General features: G+C 43.2%; 1 protein-coding gene across 2 annotated transcripts in view; it reads left to right on the forward strand.

The window, feature by feature from the left end:
- Positions 1-18,519, forward strand: part of PHIP (PHIP subunit of CUL4-Ring ligase complex) — a 112,167-nt gene continuing 93,648 nt past the window's right edge. For both annotated transcript variants that reach the window (XM_084284556.1, XM_084284557.1), the window contains exons 1-6: positions 1-49; positions 162-220; positions 421-450; positions 603-662; positions 9,846-9,996; positions 10,099-10,197. In XM_084284556.1, coding sequence (XP_084140682.1) covers positions 4-49; positions 162-220; positions 421-450; positions 603-662; positions 9,846-9,996; positions 10,099-10,197 — 445 coding nt within the window. In that variant the 5' untranslated portion in view covers positions 1-3. The remainder of the gene's footprint in view (positions 50-161; positions 221-420; positions 451-602; positions 663-9,845; positions 9,997-10,098; positions 10,198-18,519) is intronic.

An 18,519-nucleotide genomic window follows, 5' to 3' on the forward strand; every position in this document is an offset into this window, starting at 1 on the left:
GCCATGTCCGGGGACGGCGGCAGCAGGCACACGGCGGAGCTGCGAGCGGGTGAGCGCTGAGGGGGGGAAACGGGGAAAGGAGGGAGGGGGGAGAAGGGGGGAAAATCAAGGGGCGAGGGGGGCTCCGCAGCCCTCAGCGCCTCTCCCCGCTGTCCCCGCAGAGCTCTACTTCCTCATCGCCCGCTTTCTGGAGGACGGACCCTGCCAGCAAGCGGCTCAGGTAGGGGCGGATGGCGCCGCCGGGGCCTGCCGGGGACGGCAAGGGGTGGGATGGGATGGGATGGAAGGGATGGGATGGGAAGGGAAGGGGCGGCCGGGCCGGGCCCCAGCCGAGGGCCCTCCCTTCCCTTCCCTTCCCCTCCCTGCTTCCCCCAATTTATCGATTTTATTGTCCCCGTCCCCCTTTTGTTGTCGCCGCAGGTCCTGATCCGAGAAGTGGCGGAGAAAGAGGTAAGCGGCGCCGCTCGCCCCGCCCGCGGCCTCACCCCCCTTTCCCTTCCCTTCCCCTCCCTCCCTCCCCTCGCCCCCTGCCCGCTGTTTGGGGGCGGCGGGGGGGTGCTCACGGCTCTGCCCCCCCCCGTTTGTGTCCCCCCCTCCTGCAGCTGCTGCCCAAGCGCACGGACTGGACGGGCAAGGAGCACCCGCGCAGCTACCAGAACCTGGTAAGGCAGCGGCCGCCGGCCCGGCTCCGGCTCCTCCCTTTGCCTTTTCCCATCCCCTCCTCTCCTCTCTCCCTTCAGCAGCCCGAAAAATTGAATTTCCCGCAAAAAAAAAAAAAAAAAAAAAAAAAAAGACGACTTTAAAAAAAAAAAAAAACACACACACACACAAACTTCAGGGCTTTATTATTATTTTATTTATTTATTTATTTATTTATTTATGTTTAACCGGGCCCTTCCCTATGTGTTGTTTGTTGTGTGTCCCCCCCCCCCCCTCCCCTCAGGCGGAGGCGCGCAGCCCCCTCCGCCCGGCGGGGCGCGGGGCCGCGCCCGCACTGCGCGAGCCGCGGAGGCGCTGCGGACGTCACGGCCGGGCCGCGGGGGGGGGGGGGCGGGGCTTCGCGCCTCGAGGGGGCGGGGCCTCCGCGGGGTGGGCGGGGCCGGCGGGATGGCGGGAGGCGGGGGCGCGCCCGCTGCCCGCCCGTGCACACGCACCCGGGCGCGCTTTTTGCACGCTGCTGTGCACACGCACGGCCTCGCCGTCGCTCCCCCGGCTTGGGAGCTGCAGCTTGAGGCGTCCCCGGCTCGCTCCCGAGGAGCCCCGCGGGGCTTGCTGCTCGGTGTGCACCAGGAGAGCCGGAGCGGCCAGGCGCACGGCCCAGGTTTGCTGCCCTTTCTTGCCTTTTTTTCCTTTTTTTTTCGTTGCTTTCCTTTTTATCTTTTATCGCCCTGTGTGTGCTTTGCATCTCAGGTGGGGATCTGTGATAGAAAAGGTAATCTGTGATAGAAAAGGTAGAAAAGGTACTAATTCCCCTACTGTAGTTCAGGCCTGTCTCTGCTAGCATCAACATACATATTTTTTCTGTTATCCTGTGAACTATAGTAGTTGAGAGGACAGCAATCAAGATGTCTGAGTTGAGCAACTGTTAGCAACTTGTTGCCCCTATTGTTTTCGTTACAGGTGCGCTGTTGTATAATTCAGTCTCTGAATTTCTGAATAACGTTTTCGGGAAGAGTGAGCCCTGCTTGTAGTGTTCGTCAAAGCAAGGTTTCCCTTCGAGCTTTCAGGCTGTTTGTAGTGGTTCTGACCTCCACAACTGAGATTTAGACTTGTGGAGAACTTTTGAGCTCATGCAAAAGGAGAGGGAGCAGCTCCCATCCATAATGCAGCCAGTAAACACTGGGTTGCATGAAGGTTGTTTTGAACATGCATAGGTGAACACAACAATGTGAATTAGGGACTTTTCTTTGGGTTGGAACAATTTGTTTACTGTATTTCTTTTTTCCTGAACCAAGAGGTGAATTCGCCGAGGCATTGTAAATGCATGTGGTTGTCGAAGGCCATGTTTTCCATTTCAAGCAATGGTCACAAGCTGAGTGGTAAAACTTGGCACAAGTCGCTCCCGTATCGTGTTTTATCCTTTAAAGAGGTGGAGGTGCAGTCTCAGTGTATGGTGGGTTTGGGGTTCTTTTACGTAGCCAGTATAAAAGAGGATGTAAAGACAGAAAGTGAGAAGAAAGAAATTTTAAAGATTAAGCTAAGAAGCTCTAATGACAAGTTCATTCAGACCCTTCTTTGTTGTAATGCAGATGGATACTAACTTAGAATAGGTACGTAATGACATGAGGTGTACATCTCGTAATTTGGACTTGATTCTGAATCCATGTGCTCGTGGTAATTGGATCCATACGGTGGTAATTGGGTCCCTTCTCTTTTCCTGCTTTTCTTAACAAAGCTTTCTTAGGCTGGCGGTAAACATTTGTGTGTCCTTCTCCACTTTGCCCCTACCTGGAAACTGGGGGAGGAGAGAAAAAGCAGTTGGTTACTTCGGTACTTCTCTCCTTCCTGGATGTTTGCTCTGGCTTTGGTTGTCAAAGATGTGTGAACTTAGTATCACTTGACGTTTTAGGCTTGTGAAAACTGGCACAGAAGTGCATTTGCAAGGTGAAGGTTGTTTCATACAAAAGAAGTGTTTTTCACAATGTCTTGTACTCATTAAACAAAAACTCATTGAACTCCAACTCAGGAATCTTTCGCTGCGAAGCTAGAAGTTGATGTTGATTTAGCCCCATGTTCTTTCATTCCTCTAATGATAACATAGCAATAATGTATCTGTATCTTTTTTTCTGCCTTTAAGATGCTGCCTTTTCTTTCTGCAGAGGGCATGTTTTGTCATGCGCTGGCACCGTTCCTCTGACTTGAATGCCTTGAACTTTCACTAAACTTCACAGAGAGGGCTGAGAAAAGCTAAGAATCAAAAGTACCGATCAGTGTAACGTTAGGAGCCTGACTTTTACTCTGGAAGGGAGGAAAGGCGCTGTGCAACAGCTGATGGGATTTAACCCCAAGCTTCTGTTCTATTATTTGCAAACCCATGCCATTTATTATGGATGTAATTATGTGGATCTAGTGGAGCATATCTTTTCAAGAGACATTGTTCCTGGTTTTGTCCTCTTTTTGAAAACATTTATTTATTATAAGAGTTAACTTTCAAATATTAAACCAAAACATGTAGTCTTAATATATTTTATTTCTGTGGCTTAATTTGTGCAAATAATCTTAAATTGGATGCAGTTTTCATCTCGTAAATTACTTAAATTTTTCTCTTTTGGCCAGTGAAAACAAACATTTCATTTTCTTATGAGCTAACACCACGCTGTGCAGGCTTGTAATGCCACAGGGAAATGCATGAGTTCAGAAATGCTCTGCTGTGGTTTGTTTTCTTCAGTGCCTTGAACTCTAGTATTTCTATATATATATAAATATATATATATATTTTTTTTTTCTGTAGTCGCTATTTGGAGCATAAACTACTTGATTCTTGCTCTGAGGCTGAGGTCTCTTATTCCAGAGTGCCAAGTCAGTGTTTCTGCTGCCAGCCCTACACCTGTGCGCTAGGGCCAAAGACTTTCTGCGAATTGCATCCCTGGTGCATAACATACAGCCTAAGTACCAAGGGCGCCCAGACTCCTCAGGTCTCAGGATGTTTTTATTTTCATGTATCAGCTGTGAAAACTTATTGAACTGCTGTTTTTCTTTTCTTCTTGAGAGGCAGAGGGTTTCTCCTGATGGGGGATGAAAATTGAGGGCTCTTGAGAGGGTTAATAGCTCACTTGAGCAGAGTTGAGGGAGCCTTCTGAATTGCTGATAGGCTTTAAAACATGTTTATTAGGGCCTGGACACACAAACAAGCTCTGGTGCATCATTTGACTCCGGGGTAATTGTTTTTTCATGTTGCAGTTTCGCTGTGGGTGTAGCTGATCTAATTGTGTGCTGTTGCTGAAAGCCATCCAGTCCCGCTGCATCCTTTGTGTGCTCATCCAAGTGTGCAGGCAGTCAGATAAGGGAGCTGAACTGTCTGAGAAATGAGCAGCACAACGATGATTTTCAGATGATTCAGCTGGCTCCGCGCGCTCAGCACCACGTGGGCCTCACAGCGTCAGGAGGGAGATGGTCAGAGGGCCTGGGGGATCTGCTGGGGATGTTACTTTTCGGGGCAAGCTGGATTTTGGCTGGCTGAAGGTGACTTCAGATTCACTGTAGCCATTCAAAGATATCACAGGCATGTTTTAGGTCTTCTAGGGTACAAGCACCACAGGGTATACACTCAGAACTATTATGTTAACTTATCTGAAATATTCAGGTGTCTGTGATTTTCTCTGCTGGATTTTATTTCTGTTGGTGGTGCTTGAGGAGGGGGAAGGCAGAGAATCCCCATGGAACAGGATGGTAGTGCAGCGGATTTAGCAGGCAGCGCAACACGCTTTGTTGTTCTCAGAGATTGTTTGTTCCTATCTTGTTGACATTTGTCACCTCCTCTTCCCCTGCCCTGAATTATTAAATGTGGTTTGGAGTGAAAATGAAGGGCTGTATATTTAGGCCATTCCAAACTTTGTTCTTTGTAACTTCGTGCACCTTTGTGTAACCAAGTGTCAGGGGACCGGGACATCGACACGGCGTGCTGTCACTGTGTTTCATTGTTCTTATACTTTCTAACACAGAAAGGGCTTCTAGGCAGTGCTGTGGTTACTGTTTAATGGTTCTCTTTCTTAATAAGTAACCAAATAGTCAGTGGCTTGTTTCTTCAGGAAGTCTTGTGCTGAAAAGGTATTTGATGGAATAAGGAAGAAAAATGAGACTTAAATCAAAGAGCTACCTCATCTAGTCCTTATTTACAGTATTTTGAGGAAAGTCTGTGTGGTGTTTGGGAAGGTGGTCTGAAAGTCTTAGATACGGTGGTATGAAAACCTGTGCAATGGTTGGGATCCTGAGCAGTGGCTTTGTTCTCATTATCAGTGTTGCTGTTGGACATATGTAAACTTAAGTAACTGCTTTTTAGTTCTACAACACCAGCGTTTCTGTCCTACAGATTGCTCCCACAGCTGGTAGTTGAGATGGTGTTGCAGCCTCTCTGTTAACACCATTATATTTTAATGATTAATTGCGCAAAGAACCAGTTCCCTTTCATTACCTCAGGAGCAAACCAGTGTGTGTCAGTGAGCTGCTTTACACTTGTTCTTTCAGGCTGAGACTAAGGTGGTGAAAGATGGACTAAAGAGGACTGTTAATTTTCTAAGGTGCACCTTCTCTTAAAGAAGAAGAAGAAAAAAACATACACAAAGAGGTTTGGAATGAGTCTAGTATAGACATACAGGTACATCTGTGCTGACAGTAGTACGTAGAGTTGAACCTTTTGGTCCACGAGGCTGAAAGTGCTACTCCACTTGTTCGTAACTTACCATGTGGTAAGTAGCAAGCTTGCAGCAGCTCGTTTATACCAAGCTTTGGAGGAATTTATCTGCTCTGGTCTTGCTTACTGAAAGTATTAAGTAGTTGAAAAACAGATCAGGTATTCTTAGGACAGCTGTTTTTTCATGCGGGTCTATTTCATGTTAAAATAAAGGGCATTCTGTAGGGAGCACTGGCTAAAGATCCCTGTGCTTTTACATCATGCGTTGTTGAAGGTACACCAGAAATAAATGTTTCTGGGAAAATCGCTAATTCTCCAACTCTCACCTCTGTTGTTCCATCCCCCCGCATCAAAATGATTCAGAGAAAAGTAATTGCATGTTATTGCAATCCCTAATTTTAAGGCACTAAGGCAGTAGCTAGTGGTACAGGGTTCTCAATTTGATGGATGGCCTGATATAGTAAAACAATTACTGTAACTCAATTTGAAGCTTGTTTTGGGTAATAAATTGTACAGCGCAGTAGTTAAAGCTGGCTTGGCTGCTGGTTTTAGGAAGGTTGAGCTCCCATCTCTTGAAATAAAAGTAGCTGACTGGCTTAGGTCCTGTTAAATGTCCGTGTGTGCTGTTAGAGTCGCAGCAAAGCCTGCGAACTGGTAGCATGGGGGGGAAACCAGCAACGCCTTGGAGAACGTTTCAGTATGCGTAGTGCTTGGAGGAGGCTCCAGAAGAGGGTTATATTTTACTCGGTGTCTAAAAGAGTCTGTGTGTAACTGAATTATGCATTGCAAATTTAACTAAGGAGTCTAGGTTAAATTATGGTTCTGTTGATTCATTCATTGTGATTGTGACGCTGAATTATTCTGCAGAGTCATGCAGAATGAACATATAAGCACTTATGTCTATTTCCAAGGTAATAATGTTTTGAATGTTAGTCCAAATAGCTGTCTAGCTGCGTTTAGTGTATTCTCGTGCAGTTCATCTGGGATAAGTAAAGCTGGGGGTAGGAGATGAAGGGTGAGCTTGAGGGTAATGCAGCTTCTTATTGTCTAGGAAATATTATTCATGCCGAACGTCTGAAAACTTTGTGTTTTCTAGTGGTTCTGATTCTTATTATAGTAATGCTTAAGAAATATTGCTAACTTGTTTTCTGTGTGTTTTGAACTAGAGGTGAGTTAGCTCGTCCTTTTCCTCACAAAAGCCTGTCTTCTGCGTTCCTGCCGGAGGAGCAGGGCAGAGTTAGATGGTGCAGACAGCCTAATGGGAGGAGGACAGAAACCAGCTAGAATTTCATCTAGGTGGGGCTGGCAGGAAAAAAAAAAAAAATCTGTGTTTATTTACTGCTTGACATCACAATTTTGGCATAAAATTTTAAAATTCGTGTGTGTAGAGTCCAGTCTGCTTTTCATTTAGAGCTGTATGAATTTTAAATACTTGTACATCTGTCATGTGTTTTTTTTTCCTTCCACTTTCTCCTTTTGGGATCAAAACAAATTTCCATCATTCTATTGGCTTGTCATGAGCTCTTCTATTTTGGACAAAACTTGTAAAGTATCCTTTTAAAGAGTAATTTTATTTCTTTTTTTTTTTTTTTTTGTCACTTAAATCTGACTTGGAAGTACTTAATTTTTAAGAGGGCAGTAGGTATATTTTATGTTGGTTTTAGCTTTTTTATAGTTTGTCAAAAAGAGAGGAATTGTAGAACTAAGATAAATTTGTTTAAATACTTTTTTCATTTGTGACTTCTACTTTAATGCTTGTAGTCACATACACAAATGAATAGTGTTGAGATTTTTTTTTTTTCTTAAGGAGAAGAAAGTGCCCTGAGAAAACTTACTTAATAGTGTGTTTTTAACAATTTTTTTTAAGTTCCCTCATTTACTCTTTTTCTATAGGAGAAAAAGGGAAGGAGCAGGTCTAAATGAAACTTAAAATGAAATAAGAGGCTTTTACCTTAGCAGATTTTTACAGAGAAATAAGCCTTATTTTACTTTTTAAAAATTTCCTCCGTGTGCTTTTGTCTTACATCACCAATGGTGCTTTCTTATACATGGTTCCTGGAATTTGTTTTATAAACTTCCTGGAACTGCCAAGCGTTTAAATGGCCTGTGCCACTCGTTCGATTTTATTTTTGTTTAGCATACAGCTCGCTTGGTAGTGTTGAATCAGTTTGTTAACGAGCTGGGCTTAGTAGCAAACAATGATTACTCAGAAAAATGCTGTTCAGAAGTATCACGGTACTGCTGCGTAACGTGGCACGAACGGCTGTGTTCTCACAAAGGGACAAGAAGAGACTGTGGTGTGGATTAAAGGTATGCCTTAAGATGCTCGTACCTACTACAAATGTTAAGAATAATACAGATAGATTCCCCTTTTTCAAATCATTTGCTTCAAAAACTGCAGGAAGAATTGAGCCTACCGTGTTTCTGCTACACCACAAAAAAATGAACACATGGCTTCTGACAAATCATGAGATGGATGACTCAAGATGCGAGCTAGCTGTAGTTTGGGAATGTGTCAAAGCTGATTTGCTTCATTTGCTTTAGATTTTGTGCACTTGTGAGGATGCTTAAAAAAAAATAAATGTGTTGAGCAGGATAAAATGACAACCATGTTGCATAGGTAGCTCAGTGCTGCAATTCGAACAGCAGCAACAACAAAACCCAGTTGTTAGTCTTTGAGAGGTAAGTTCAGATTCCAGAGTTGTGAAGTCTGGATGCAGATAGATCCCTACAAAGGGCTGTATTCGTTAAGTTTTTGTGCTCCTTTTCATAGGAGCAGAGGAGAATAAAAGCCAAGGAAATAGATCTGGGCTGTTGATGGTGGGAACCGTACGTAGCTTTGTCACTACTTGCAGCTATTCTAATATTTTAGGGCGCTCAAATGTGTGTTTTGATTGTGATTCCTCCTTCTCCAAAGAGAAGCGAATTTCATTTGCGTGTTACTGATAAGAAAAATGAATCAGAATCACAAGTTCTCAGTTCAGTGAGATTATTTTTTTTCTCTCATTTACGAGAGCCTCTCTGATGTCATTAAATTTACCCGAATGAACTAATCTGTATAATCGACTGCAGCTTTTCAGTGTTACTTAAATAATTTCTAATGTTTTTTAAAAAATAAGCCTTTATTTTTTTAAAACTTATGTGAATTTTCAAAGTCATTTGACTTTGGGGTAGTCAATCAAATTCAGCAGCTTGCAAGGCCTTCTGCAAATGAAATGTGATTCATAGAAGAGTACCAGAAGAGAAAACTTTTCCTCCTTCACTGGAAGGCTGGGCTGGTGGGAATTCCCAGTGTAAGCAGGGCTTTTCCAGAGCCCGTTTCAGACGCCAGCAGCCTTTACATCAGCAGATTGTTGGAATACAAGAAGCGGTCACAGCGTGTCAGCAAGGGAGGAACACGTCTGGTGAAGAATGAGGTGTATTCCCATTAATTGGCTGTAGTACAGAAGCATCGGTCTGTCTAAAATGTCAGTCAGCAAACCATCACAAGCTTTTGCTGCAATGCTTTTGTTTTCTGCAAAGTAAAAGTAAACCCGTGAAAACATTTTGGGCTGGATCAGGGTTTAAGCTATTTACATGCCACTGTTGTACTAGGACATAAGAAGATTGAGTTTCTATTCTCCCTCTTAGTCGTCTTGTTTTTAAATATTCTTTGCTATGTTTTAAGCTGGCAATAACTTATGCGTTTTAAAAAAATACTTCTTAAAACAAAGCTTTGTGTTAATGGGATTTTACTGTTGCCATATATGTTTGAAAGCTTTTATGTAAAGACATATAAGATGATGTTGTACAAGGTGATCTTTTGATCTGTAATTATGGTAGTTCAAGAGAATGGGCTGTTTTTGTCTGGGCTGCTGTTAAGAGTGGTTTGACGTTGTTATAATCATGTGGTGAGAAGGTCTGCTGTGGGCAATAGGAGCGAGCTTTGGTACCCTGCAGCTGGAAACTGAGCAGCGACAGAAAGAGGTTTAAAAAAAAATCCAGTTGTGGTCCTTCAACACAAGGTCTTGTAAACTTAGGCGAGTTGTGGCAGGGTGCTTCTGTGTCAGGTGTCTGTCCTTTACAAAGCCCTGGTACTTGCTTAGTATACGTGAATCTTCCAGTAACTCTGTAAATATTGCTGTCCTTAGAATCCTTGTCTCATTCTTCTGTTACAGTAATTGAAATCGACCAGACAGATAATTAAATGTAATATTGAATGTTCTTTACATTTTTCACTGTTACAAAGCAGCTTATTAGTCTTTGACCAACTGTGCTTTAAACTCTTAGTAGATAGCAACGGTTCTCTGTACAAGTAGCGTGCTCTGAATAGAAGAAATTAATTGGGACCAGCTGGAATGAGTTATTGTACTTAAAGGTCATTATGTTTTTATCTTTCATATACTATAATTTTCTTTAGGATTCGTGTAACGATCTGGGGAAAAAAAAGGGTGTTAATTTGTCCAAAATATGACTCTTTCTCATCAAATGTTTTGTTTACTCTTTCATATAATAGGTGAAATATTACAGACATTTGGCACCTGATCACTTGCTTCAAATATGTCATCGACTAGGACCACTTCTAGAGCAAGAAATTCCCCAAAGTGTCCCTGGAGTGCAGACGCTATTAGGAGCTGGCAGACAGTCTTTGCTTCGTACAAACAAAAGTATGAAACATGTGTGAGAGTTCTGAGAATTCGGTATATTTCATGCCTCTTCTGCGATTTTGTGCAAGGAAAAACATCTGTTGTGTAATTCTTCTAAAACAGGTTGCAAGCACGTTGTATGGAAGGGATCTGCTCTTGCTGCATTACACTGTGGGAGGCCTCCAGAGTCACCTGTAAACTATGGCAGTCCACCGAGCATAGGTAAGCCAAATTTATTACAGCATTGCCCTTGCACTACCTGGCTCCCAGGGTAATTGATTATAGTAATGATGAGAGCTCGGTGGTGGTAGTTCTGTTTGTTTGGCTGTTTGTGTCATATGTCTTCTGTTAAATATTACTTTTTATTAAGATGCCATAACTGGCATGTTTGCCACTTTGGGGGGGAAAAAGATACTGTAAACTCATGCACCAGTTCTGTTCTGAAGTTAGTTAAAACCAGAATGACATTGTCTGCACCCATTGTTGGACAGAATAAGTCTCAGAGACTGGTGAGGGTTTTCTTTGGAAGAATTTAAGTGTCCTGTAGAAGTGATTCTCTCTGCTCTTTGGTCTCTGCAGTAATTTTGTAGCTCTGCTTTAGTTTGCTGTGTTACATCACGAAGCACGTGCTGTCTGTCTTGCTGAGAAACTGAAGGCTAGCATGTGTATACCTTTATATACATATATAATTAATATATATATCTAGTTGCTATTTTTAAGCTCTCATATCTTTGTCACTAAAATATATTCTGTTAGCTTTCAACCTTTTAACAAGAAGATGCATTTTCTTGTTCTCAATTGCTAAGAGAATGGAGATGTAGTGTTTTAGGAGATTGTTTAAAGAGCATCCTTTTCCTTTTGCTGTGGATAGGAAAACTGGGCAAAATCACTTGTCTTTTCATCTTTTTCTGCTGCTGCCTAGGGGGCGGTTAAGGCCAGATGCCAAGTGCAGTGTTGGATGAGGTTGGAAGGAGGGTAGATACCCAGTTTTTAATCAGCTCGTTCACGTTGGCTCAGCCCCTGATCATTTTGCCTCCATTTCAGAGGCAGCTCTTTGCACCTTTACAAGGGTGTGTTGTAGTTTTCAGTGATTAAGGACTTGTTTACCCTTAGCTTACACCCCTATTCTTGTCTCCTGTGTAAGTCAAGTTTGATGAAATCTAGTGAACAGCTAACACAGGATGCCATTCTTTTTACTTTTTAGGATGAGTGATCAAAGAAACACTTAGTATCTTTTTAAGCTGTTATTTTGATCTATAATCTATTCTTTGTTAAAACTATTTGTAGGAAGAAAATCTGAAAATATGATGTACATTAATACTAGTATTTCTCCATAGTTTAGTCGGGGGTGGCCTGATTTTTCATCCGTACATATGTGCATGAATATTCAGAAAATCATATTCAAAAATTCTTACAAGTCTTCAGAGTACATCAAGCATCTAATTGCTTCTAAAGAGACAGGACAGTGGTTAGTCAAAGGTAGGCCTCAAGCTAATTTACACCTCCTTTCCTGAAAGCTATTTAAGCACCTGTTTAGTCACTGTAAAGTATAAACACCATGTGGCTGTAAGAGGAGGAAAAAAAATTCCCAGAAGCTTTCTCTACATTTCATGAGCAACAGCAATGATATACTGACATTTTTAATTAATTTATTTTTTTTAAAATCACAAATCAAGGACATAAATATGCAATCCAGAATTCCTTATTGGGCATAGGGGCTCTTTTTAACACATTGGAGGTTTAAGAACCTGGGAAACTACTGGAGATGAGAACAAGTTGAGACGCCTTGAGGAGTAAGTCACGGTGCAGCAGCAGGTTTCTGGATCAAATCAAACAGTTCCTTGCTTAAGCAGTCTTCAGTTTTGTGCTTCTATGGTGCAGTGTATCTCTGATAAAAGACAGGCTGCTGTGAAGGCCATGGTAAAAAAAGAGAGAATTGAAGATAGGTTGGGTAGCAATGGACAAATAGACAGCTGGGTGCTGTACAGAACAGAGGTATTTTAAATGGGATATCTTGTCATTATGGGTTTTTTGAAGTCTGAACTCCTTTTGAGGAATATTGGTAGCCTGTAAGGTTTCCATAAATTGGGAAATTTAAAAAAACATTTATATATAAATAAAATAAAACTGAGAATGTTAAATTTGGGCTCTCCAGATTATTCCTGGTGTTCTAAGAATCTCCAAGTGAAACCTCACAGTGCGCACCAGCACGCTTTATCCAGAGGATTACGGTTCAGCCTTAAGCTGAAGCAGAGGCACGCTACAGCTAAGAAGCTTTGAAGTCGAGCGCTGCCAACTTTGACTTGGTCAGATGGCAAAGTATTTGGTGTTCTAGTGGCTCTTTTCTTTTAAGGCACAAGTTGCATACTTCCCATGATACTTTTGTAGGTGCGTGGGATATAGGGAGAGGACACGGCGTTACTGGCTTCTCAGAGCTTCCTCAGGTAGTGCATGTATTATCCCGAGGCGGTTCACCAAAACCCTCCTGTAGTACCTACTTGCATTGAGTAGGTTTTAGTTTACAGATGTTATTTTTGGTATTCACTTAAAGAATAGTTTCTATGTTGTGCTCCAGATGTGGAGGAAGAAGTGCTTGTGGCCGAGTATTTCCCTTTCTGAGTGGCTGTACGCAGTTGTGAACATTGTGAACTTAGAAAATCTTGGGCTGGATAAGCAGCCTTATCTGCAAGGTGTCTGGAGGACAGAGCTGTCTGATGGCTTAGATTTCCTTAGTTGTGGTTGTCTTAACTTTTTCAATACTTGGCAATGTGTTTTAAAACATATTTGAAATCAGAGCAGCAGAAGAAGCAGACTGTTCTGCTTTGTACTTTGGCTTAATCCACGGTACATATTTTTTTTTTTTTTAAGCAGAAAAGACCAGTGCATGAAGTCTCTGTCAGCTAGATAGCAAAGAAACTTGTAGTTGCCACGGTAGAGAAGTTAACTGTTAGGAGAAATAACTTTCAGGCTATTTATAGGAAGAACACGTACGGCTTCCTAAGTAAATGTTATTTTTATTGAACCTTTTGCAGAGCTCTGAATATTTGCAAAATTATAGTTATTTCAACATACCACGTTTTTCATGACCAATAATTTCCTTTTCTGAACGTTGAGATAAGTGCTGGTAACTGCGTGTTTTCAACTGTGAAGTGTATTTGGATTTTTTGGATGTCTGGTTCAGACCTGTGCGTTAAAGCATTTGTGTTTGGTTTATCCTGTTCTGGTCTGAGCCTTTGAATGAAACTGGGAACTGGAATGACACTTTTATAAATAACATTAGATACTAGATTCCATTTTCTTACATAGCTAACCCCTTCTCCACTAGGAGAGCTGTATTTTACATATTTGTGCTACAAAACGTTTGGAAACTCATGTTCTCAGGGCCGTATGTATTTCACATGGAGAGCCCGCAAATGGTTGAGGAATGGGAAGAAGCATTTCAGTGTTGTGCAAGCTTTATCCTTCGTTTACGTCTTTCTAAGCATATTTGCACGTTTCCTAGTTTGATGGACCGATGTAATTACGATGCTGCAAGGATACTCTTTAGTTTAAAAATTTCATGCACATTGTGCCAGCTGCCTTCTAAGTAACTTCTATATGCAGTTAAAATACATCTGTACAAATACGTGCTTCAGCAGAGAACTATAAAGCATTTGTAGAATATGATAAAGAGAAACAAAACTTGGGTAATAAATAATGTTTTTCCAGTTGATATTGTTTGTGCGGCATAAGCACTAAGATAGTTAATTAAGAACACAAAGAGCTATGTCATATGTTCTTTTGTATTGTTAAAGATCCCTGCAGGAACAGAAATGGAACTCTTTCAGTAATTTTCAGGAACTGCTGAAAAAGCACAGAACCAAAGCTTAAAGCCGTGAGTTCAAAGCTCTTGGGAAGCTGGTCATTCATGTGTGAAGAGCTGAATGAGACTGGCTGCTCGTTCCCTGATAATGAAGAATGTTTTTCTTGATTGATGAATATATCTGCCTTTGAGAAATACTATTTCATTGTCTTGCTGAATAGTCCTCCTCGATAAAAGTTCTGAGAGATTTTCTGTTTTTCTCACAGTTTCTTTATTAAATGCTCCTGCTGTTTCGGCTGTAAACAGGACATGATGTTCTGCTAGTGGTGTAGATGTTTGTTTTTAGAAATTTAGTAAATACTTTAGGCCTAAAAGCTAACGTAAGAGTACTTTGCATAATATGCTCCTGTTACCATAAAAACAAACAAACAAAACCAAAATAAACTAACCCAAAAGACCAGCTTTAGGTTTTGAATATTAGCGATGCAATACATTTAAATTATCTGTGTAAACTAACGTTGTTACCTGTGTTTATTCAAGTATAAAGTGAATTATACTAAAATAAATGCCTTCTTTTTATGCAAAAAGAAATGTTATAGAAGTCCTAATATGTTGAGTGAGATATGTAACAAATAAGTAATATGCTGGGTGTAAACAAGATTGTGCTGAAGATAGGGAAGAGTTTGGAAATGCTGGGGATTGCACAGCTTTCGTTTGTCGTTGCATGCTACCCTTGCAAGCGTCTTGCCTCTCATTTCTCTAAATTGGTAAGGGTTTGGTCACCTACTTTCACTGAGCAGGTAAATTTTATTTGCAAAGTTTTGGGTGTACATAGACTTGACATACACTCAGATATGCTCCAGTGAGAAGCCAGCATGCCTTTACCCTGCCCTGAGACAAGTTCTGGCTCAATCAGTTGCTAGCTTTATCTCACTTCAGATGGGTAGCGATCATTGCCTATAAGCCAGAAGACGGGGAGTACTGCGTAGAGTTTGGAAGTCAAACAGAGAAATGGTGGGAAGGTAAAAGTCAGTTCAAGCTGCTTTTTTGATCCTGGACATCTTGACAGAAGGGGTGGAGGAAGGAAGAAAACCTGAGTGCGTGACACATTTAATGTTATTAGCTTAGACAGCGACAGGAGGAGTCTGGCAGTCTTGTTGTTTTAAACAACTGTAAATGCCTTGGTATTCACTAGAGGTGTGCCCAGGCTCTCAAGCTATGCAACTCATTTCGTTATGGCTAAGAGTTGTGAATAAAATGTGTTTCTCAAGTGTCCTTCAAGATCTGCTTTGAACCTGCTTCCATTTCTGTGTGAATGGAAGGGGAACAAAAGTGGCTGCTGTTCTTCAGACTAGAACTTTAATTAAACAGAACTCCAGAAGGGAAGAAAATGAAAAATAAACCATAAAGACTTCTGTATGTGTTTTTTTTTTTTTTTTTTTGATGTAAGGTAAAGCATGTTACTCTCCCCTGTCTTTAAAGGCATATTTCACATTCAAGGATAAGACCGTGTAAATATGGTGATGAAGCTGGTCGCTTGGATAAAAAAAAAAAAAAAAAAAAAGGAAAAAAGCCAAGGGAAAAAAAGGTCAGCACAGCTAATACTGCACCGTCTTTCAGACACCAAAATTTATCTCTCACAGATTGCTGTATTTCTCTGAGCTGCCTGTGCTATTTTGGGTGCGGAGTTAGAGACATTCTAAAACTTTGAAGGCATTCAGGTTGGTGCCTGCCGCGTGCCTTTTGAGTGGGAGAAAGCCTGATACAATCTTTCACAAGCTCTATTGAGAACTCCTACCATTTTACATTCAGCAGCTTTATGTATGTTAAATTTTAAATTGTTCTGAGGGAAAGCAAAAAATTAAGGTGATCTTGACTCAGAGATGTGGTTTTCAGATTAACATTGTTAGTAGCGGTGAATCATAACAGTAGAAGTGAGATTTTAAAAATTTCCATTTTACTAAGTTGTCTGAAGAGCCCAAGTCTGTTTGGTTTATGTTTCTAAGTGACCTTTAAAAATAAATAAATGTATTTAAGTGTTGGCCTTGATGGGTACAGAATCCCACGTTTCTCACTGCGTTCATCTGCAACTTCCCACACACACTTTTTTTTTTTTTTTTTTTTTAATCTAGTAAAGGGCTGTAGTAACTTGTAGTTGACCTTGCCTCCAAAGGGGAGGCTGGACCCGGTGACTTGCTGAGGTTGGAGTGGACTTGTAGTGTTCTGCGGCTCTGCAGTAATAAAAGTCAGAGCTCTTCTGGCATTGAATCTGGGGAAGGGCATGAAGGAGCACACAAAGGGCTTCTCCAGGTGTAGCATCGTCTGGAGGAGGAGCAGGGCCTTCTGCTGAGTGGGGTCAGGATCAGAGACCTGGGGCTGCTCAGCCTGGAGAAGAGGAGGCTCAGGGGGATCTCATCACTGTGTATAAATACCTGAAGAGCGGGTGCAGAGAGGTTGGAGCCAGGCTCTTTGCAGTGGTGCCCAGTGCCAGGACAAGAGGCAATGGGCACAAACTGGAACACAGCAAGTTCCCTCTGCACATCAGGAAACTTCTTTACTGTGTTGGTGACTGAACAGAGTTGCCCAGAGCCTTTGTGGAGTCTCCCTCCTTGGAGACCTTCAAAAGCCACCTGGACGTGGTCCTGGGCAGCCTGCTCTGTGTGGGCCTGCTTAAACCAGGGGTTGGAGCAGGTGGGCTCCAGAGGGCCCTGCCAGCCCCAGCCCTTCTGGGATTTGGTACAGGCAGAAATGTTTGGCTCAGAGGATTGACTGGCAAAAGGGTTTACTGATGGTGCACACGGGCTAACACTAGGGCCGGCACTGTTTAACATCTTCAGTAGTGACTTGGATGATGGCACACCAAGCGTGCAGGCAGTGCACAACTGGGGGTGGTGGCTGACACATCAGAGGGACCGTGCTGCCATTCAGAGGGCCCTTAACAGGCTGGAGAAACGCATGAGCAGGATGTGGGGGTTTCTCTCTGCTGGGCAGCCGAGCTCCACCACAACTGCTGTCTCTCTCTCCCTCCTCAAAGGAAAAAGGGGGAGAAAATATGATGAGAAGGGCTCAGGGGTTGAGATAAGGACAGGGAGATGACTCAACAGTTATTGTCATGGACAAAACCAGACTCAGCAGAAGGAGATTAATATAAGTGGTTTCAAGTTATTGCCTATCACAAGCAGGTTAGAGCAGGGAGAAACTAAAAGCAAACCAAAAACACCTACCCCCACCTGCCCTCTTTCACCTCCTCCCCCTAAGTGGCACAGGGGAATGGGGGCTGCAGCCAGTCCCTGATGCTTTGTCTCACAGTCCCTTCCTGCTCCCCATGGGGTCCCTCCCATGGATGCCGTCCTTCCCCAGCTGAGCCTGCGGGGGCTGCCCACAGGCAGCAGCTCCTCAAGCACTGCTCCCACACGGCTCCGTCCCACGGGGTCCATCCCCCAGGAGCAAACTGCTCCAGCACGGGTCCCCCACGGGTGGCAGCTCCCCCCAGACCCCTGCTCCTGCGTGGGCTCCTCTCCACGGGCTGCAGCTCCGGCCCGGGGCCTGCTCCTGCGGGGGCTCTCCATGGGCCGCAGCCTCCTCCAGGCCACATCCACCTTCTCCACTGGGATGGAGTTGTCACACAGCAGATTATTTTTCCCCTTCCTTCAGTCTCCTCTCCCAGAGGCCCACCCAGCATTGCTCCTTGGCTTGGCTCTGGCCAGTGGTGGGTACCTGTGGAGCCGGCTGGAGCTGGCTCTGATCTTACGTGGGGCAGCTGCTGGGCTCTGCTCACAGAGGTTCCACAAAGAGAAGTGCAGAAGTCCGTGGGAAGGAAGGTCTCTGTGCACAATTAGACAATGGGGGCTTAATGAGCTGGGTGTCCTGGTGCTCAACGTGTCAGACATGAGTCCCCAGTGTACCCTTGCACAACAAAAAGAAGTAGCATCTTGTGCTGTTGGAGGTAGTGCATTGCTGTTAGGCTGAGGGTGTTTTCCCTCTAGTCAGCACAGCTGAGACCCCACCTGCAGTGCTGGGTCCAGCTCTGGGCTCCTCAGAACAAGAAAGTCATGGACACAGTGGAATGAATCTAGCAAAAGGCGATGTTGAAAAGCTTGAGGTGTCTATCATACAAAGAGAAGCCAAGAGGGCTGGGGTTTACTAGCCTTGAAGAGGAAGCTTAAGGAGATCTTAGGAAGGGGTATAAATACCTAACTGGCAGGTTGTGATGAAGATGGAGCCAGGCTCTTCTCATTGGTGCCTCCTGATAGGACAAGAAGCAATGGAAACAAACCAAAGTACAGGAATTTCCACTGAAACATTGGAAAGTACCTTTTTACTGTGGGTAGTCAAAACATTGGCCCAGGGTATCCAGAGAGGTGGTGAAGTCTCCACCCTTGGGGATACTCAAAGCCCAACAGGATACAGTCATGGACAACCTACCCAAGGTGAACCTGCTTGATCAGGGAGGTTGGGCAGCTGAGCTCCAGACGTCGCTTCCAACCTCTGTGATTCTGTGACAAGGTCAAGAGTCGATCTTTAAGGCTGGTCATGTTGGGTGAAGATGAGCCCAGTTACCTGAAAGTGATGAGCAATTTGCTTTGTTTGGAAGCAACTGGTAAACAACTGATAGCAACTTATGAGGTTTTGTTTGGTTTTGTGGAGAAGTTTTCTTACATGCTCAAACATCTGCAGAGCACCTCACTTTTTTAGGTGTTGAATTCTACTGATCAGCTAGCTTCACTATTAAATACGAAGAA

Source organism: Netta rufina (genome assembly GCF_964035555.1).
Source record: "Netta rufina genome assembly, chromosome: 3".
Lineage (NCBI taxonomy): Eukaryota > Metazoa > Chordata > Aves > Anseriformes > Anatidae > Netta > Netta rufina.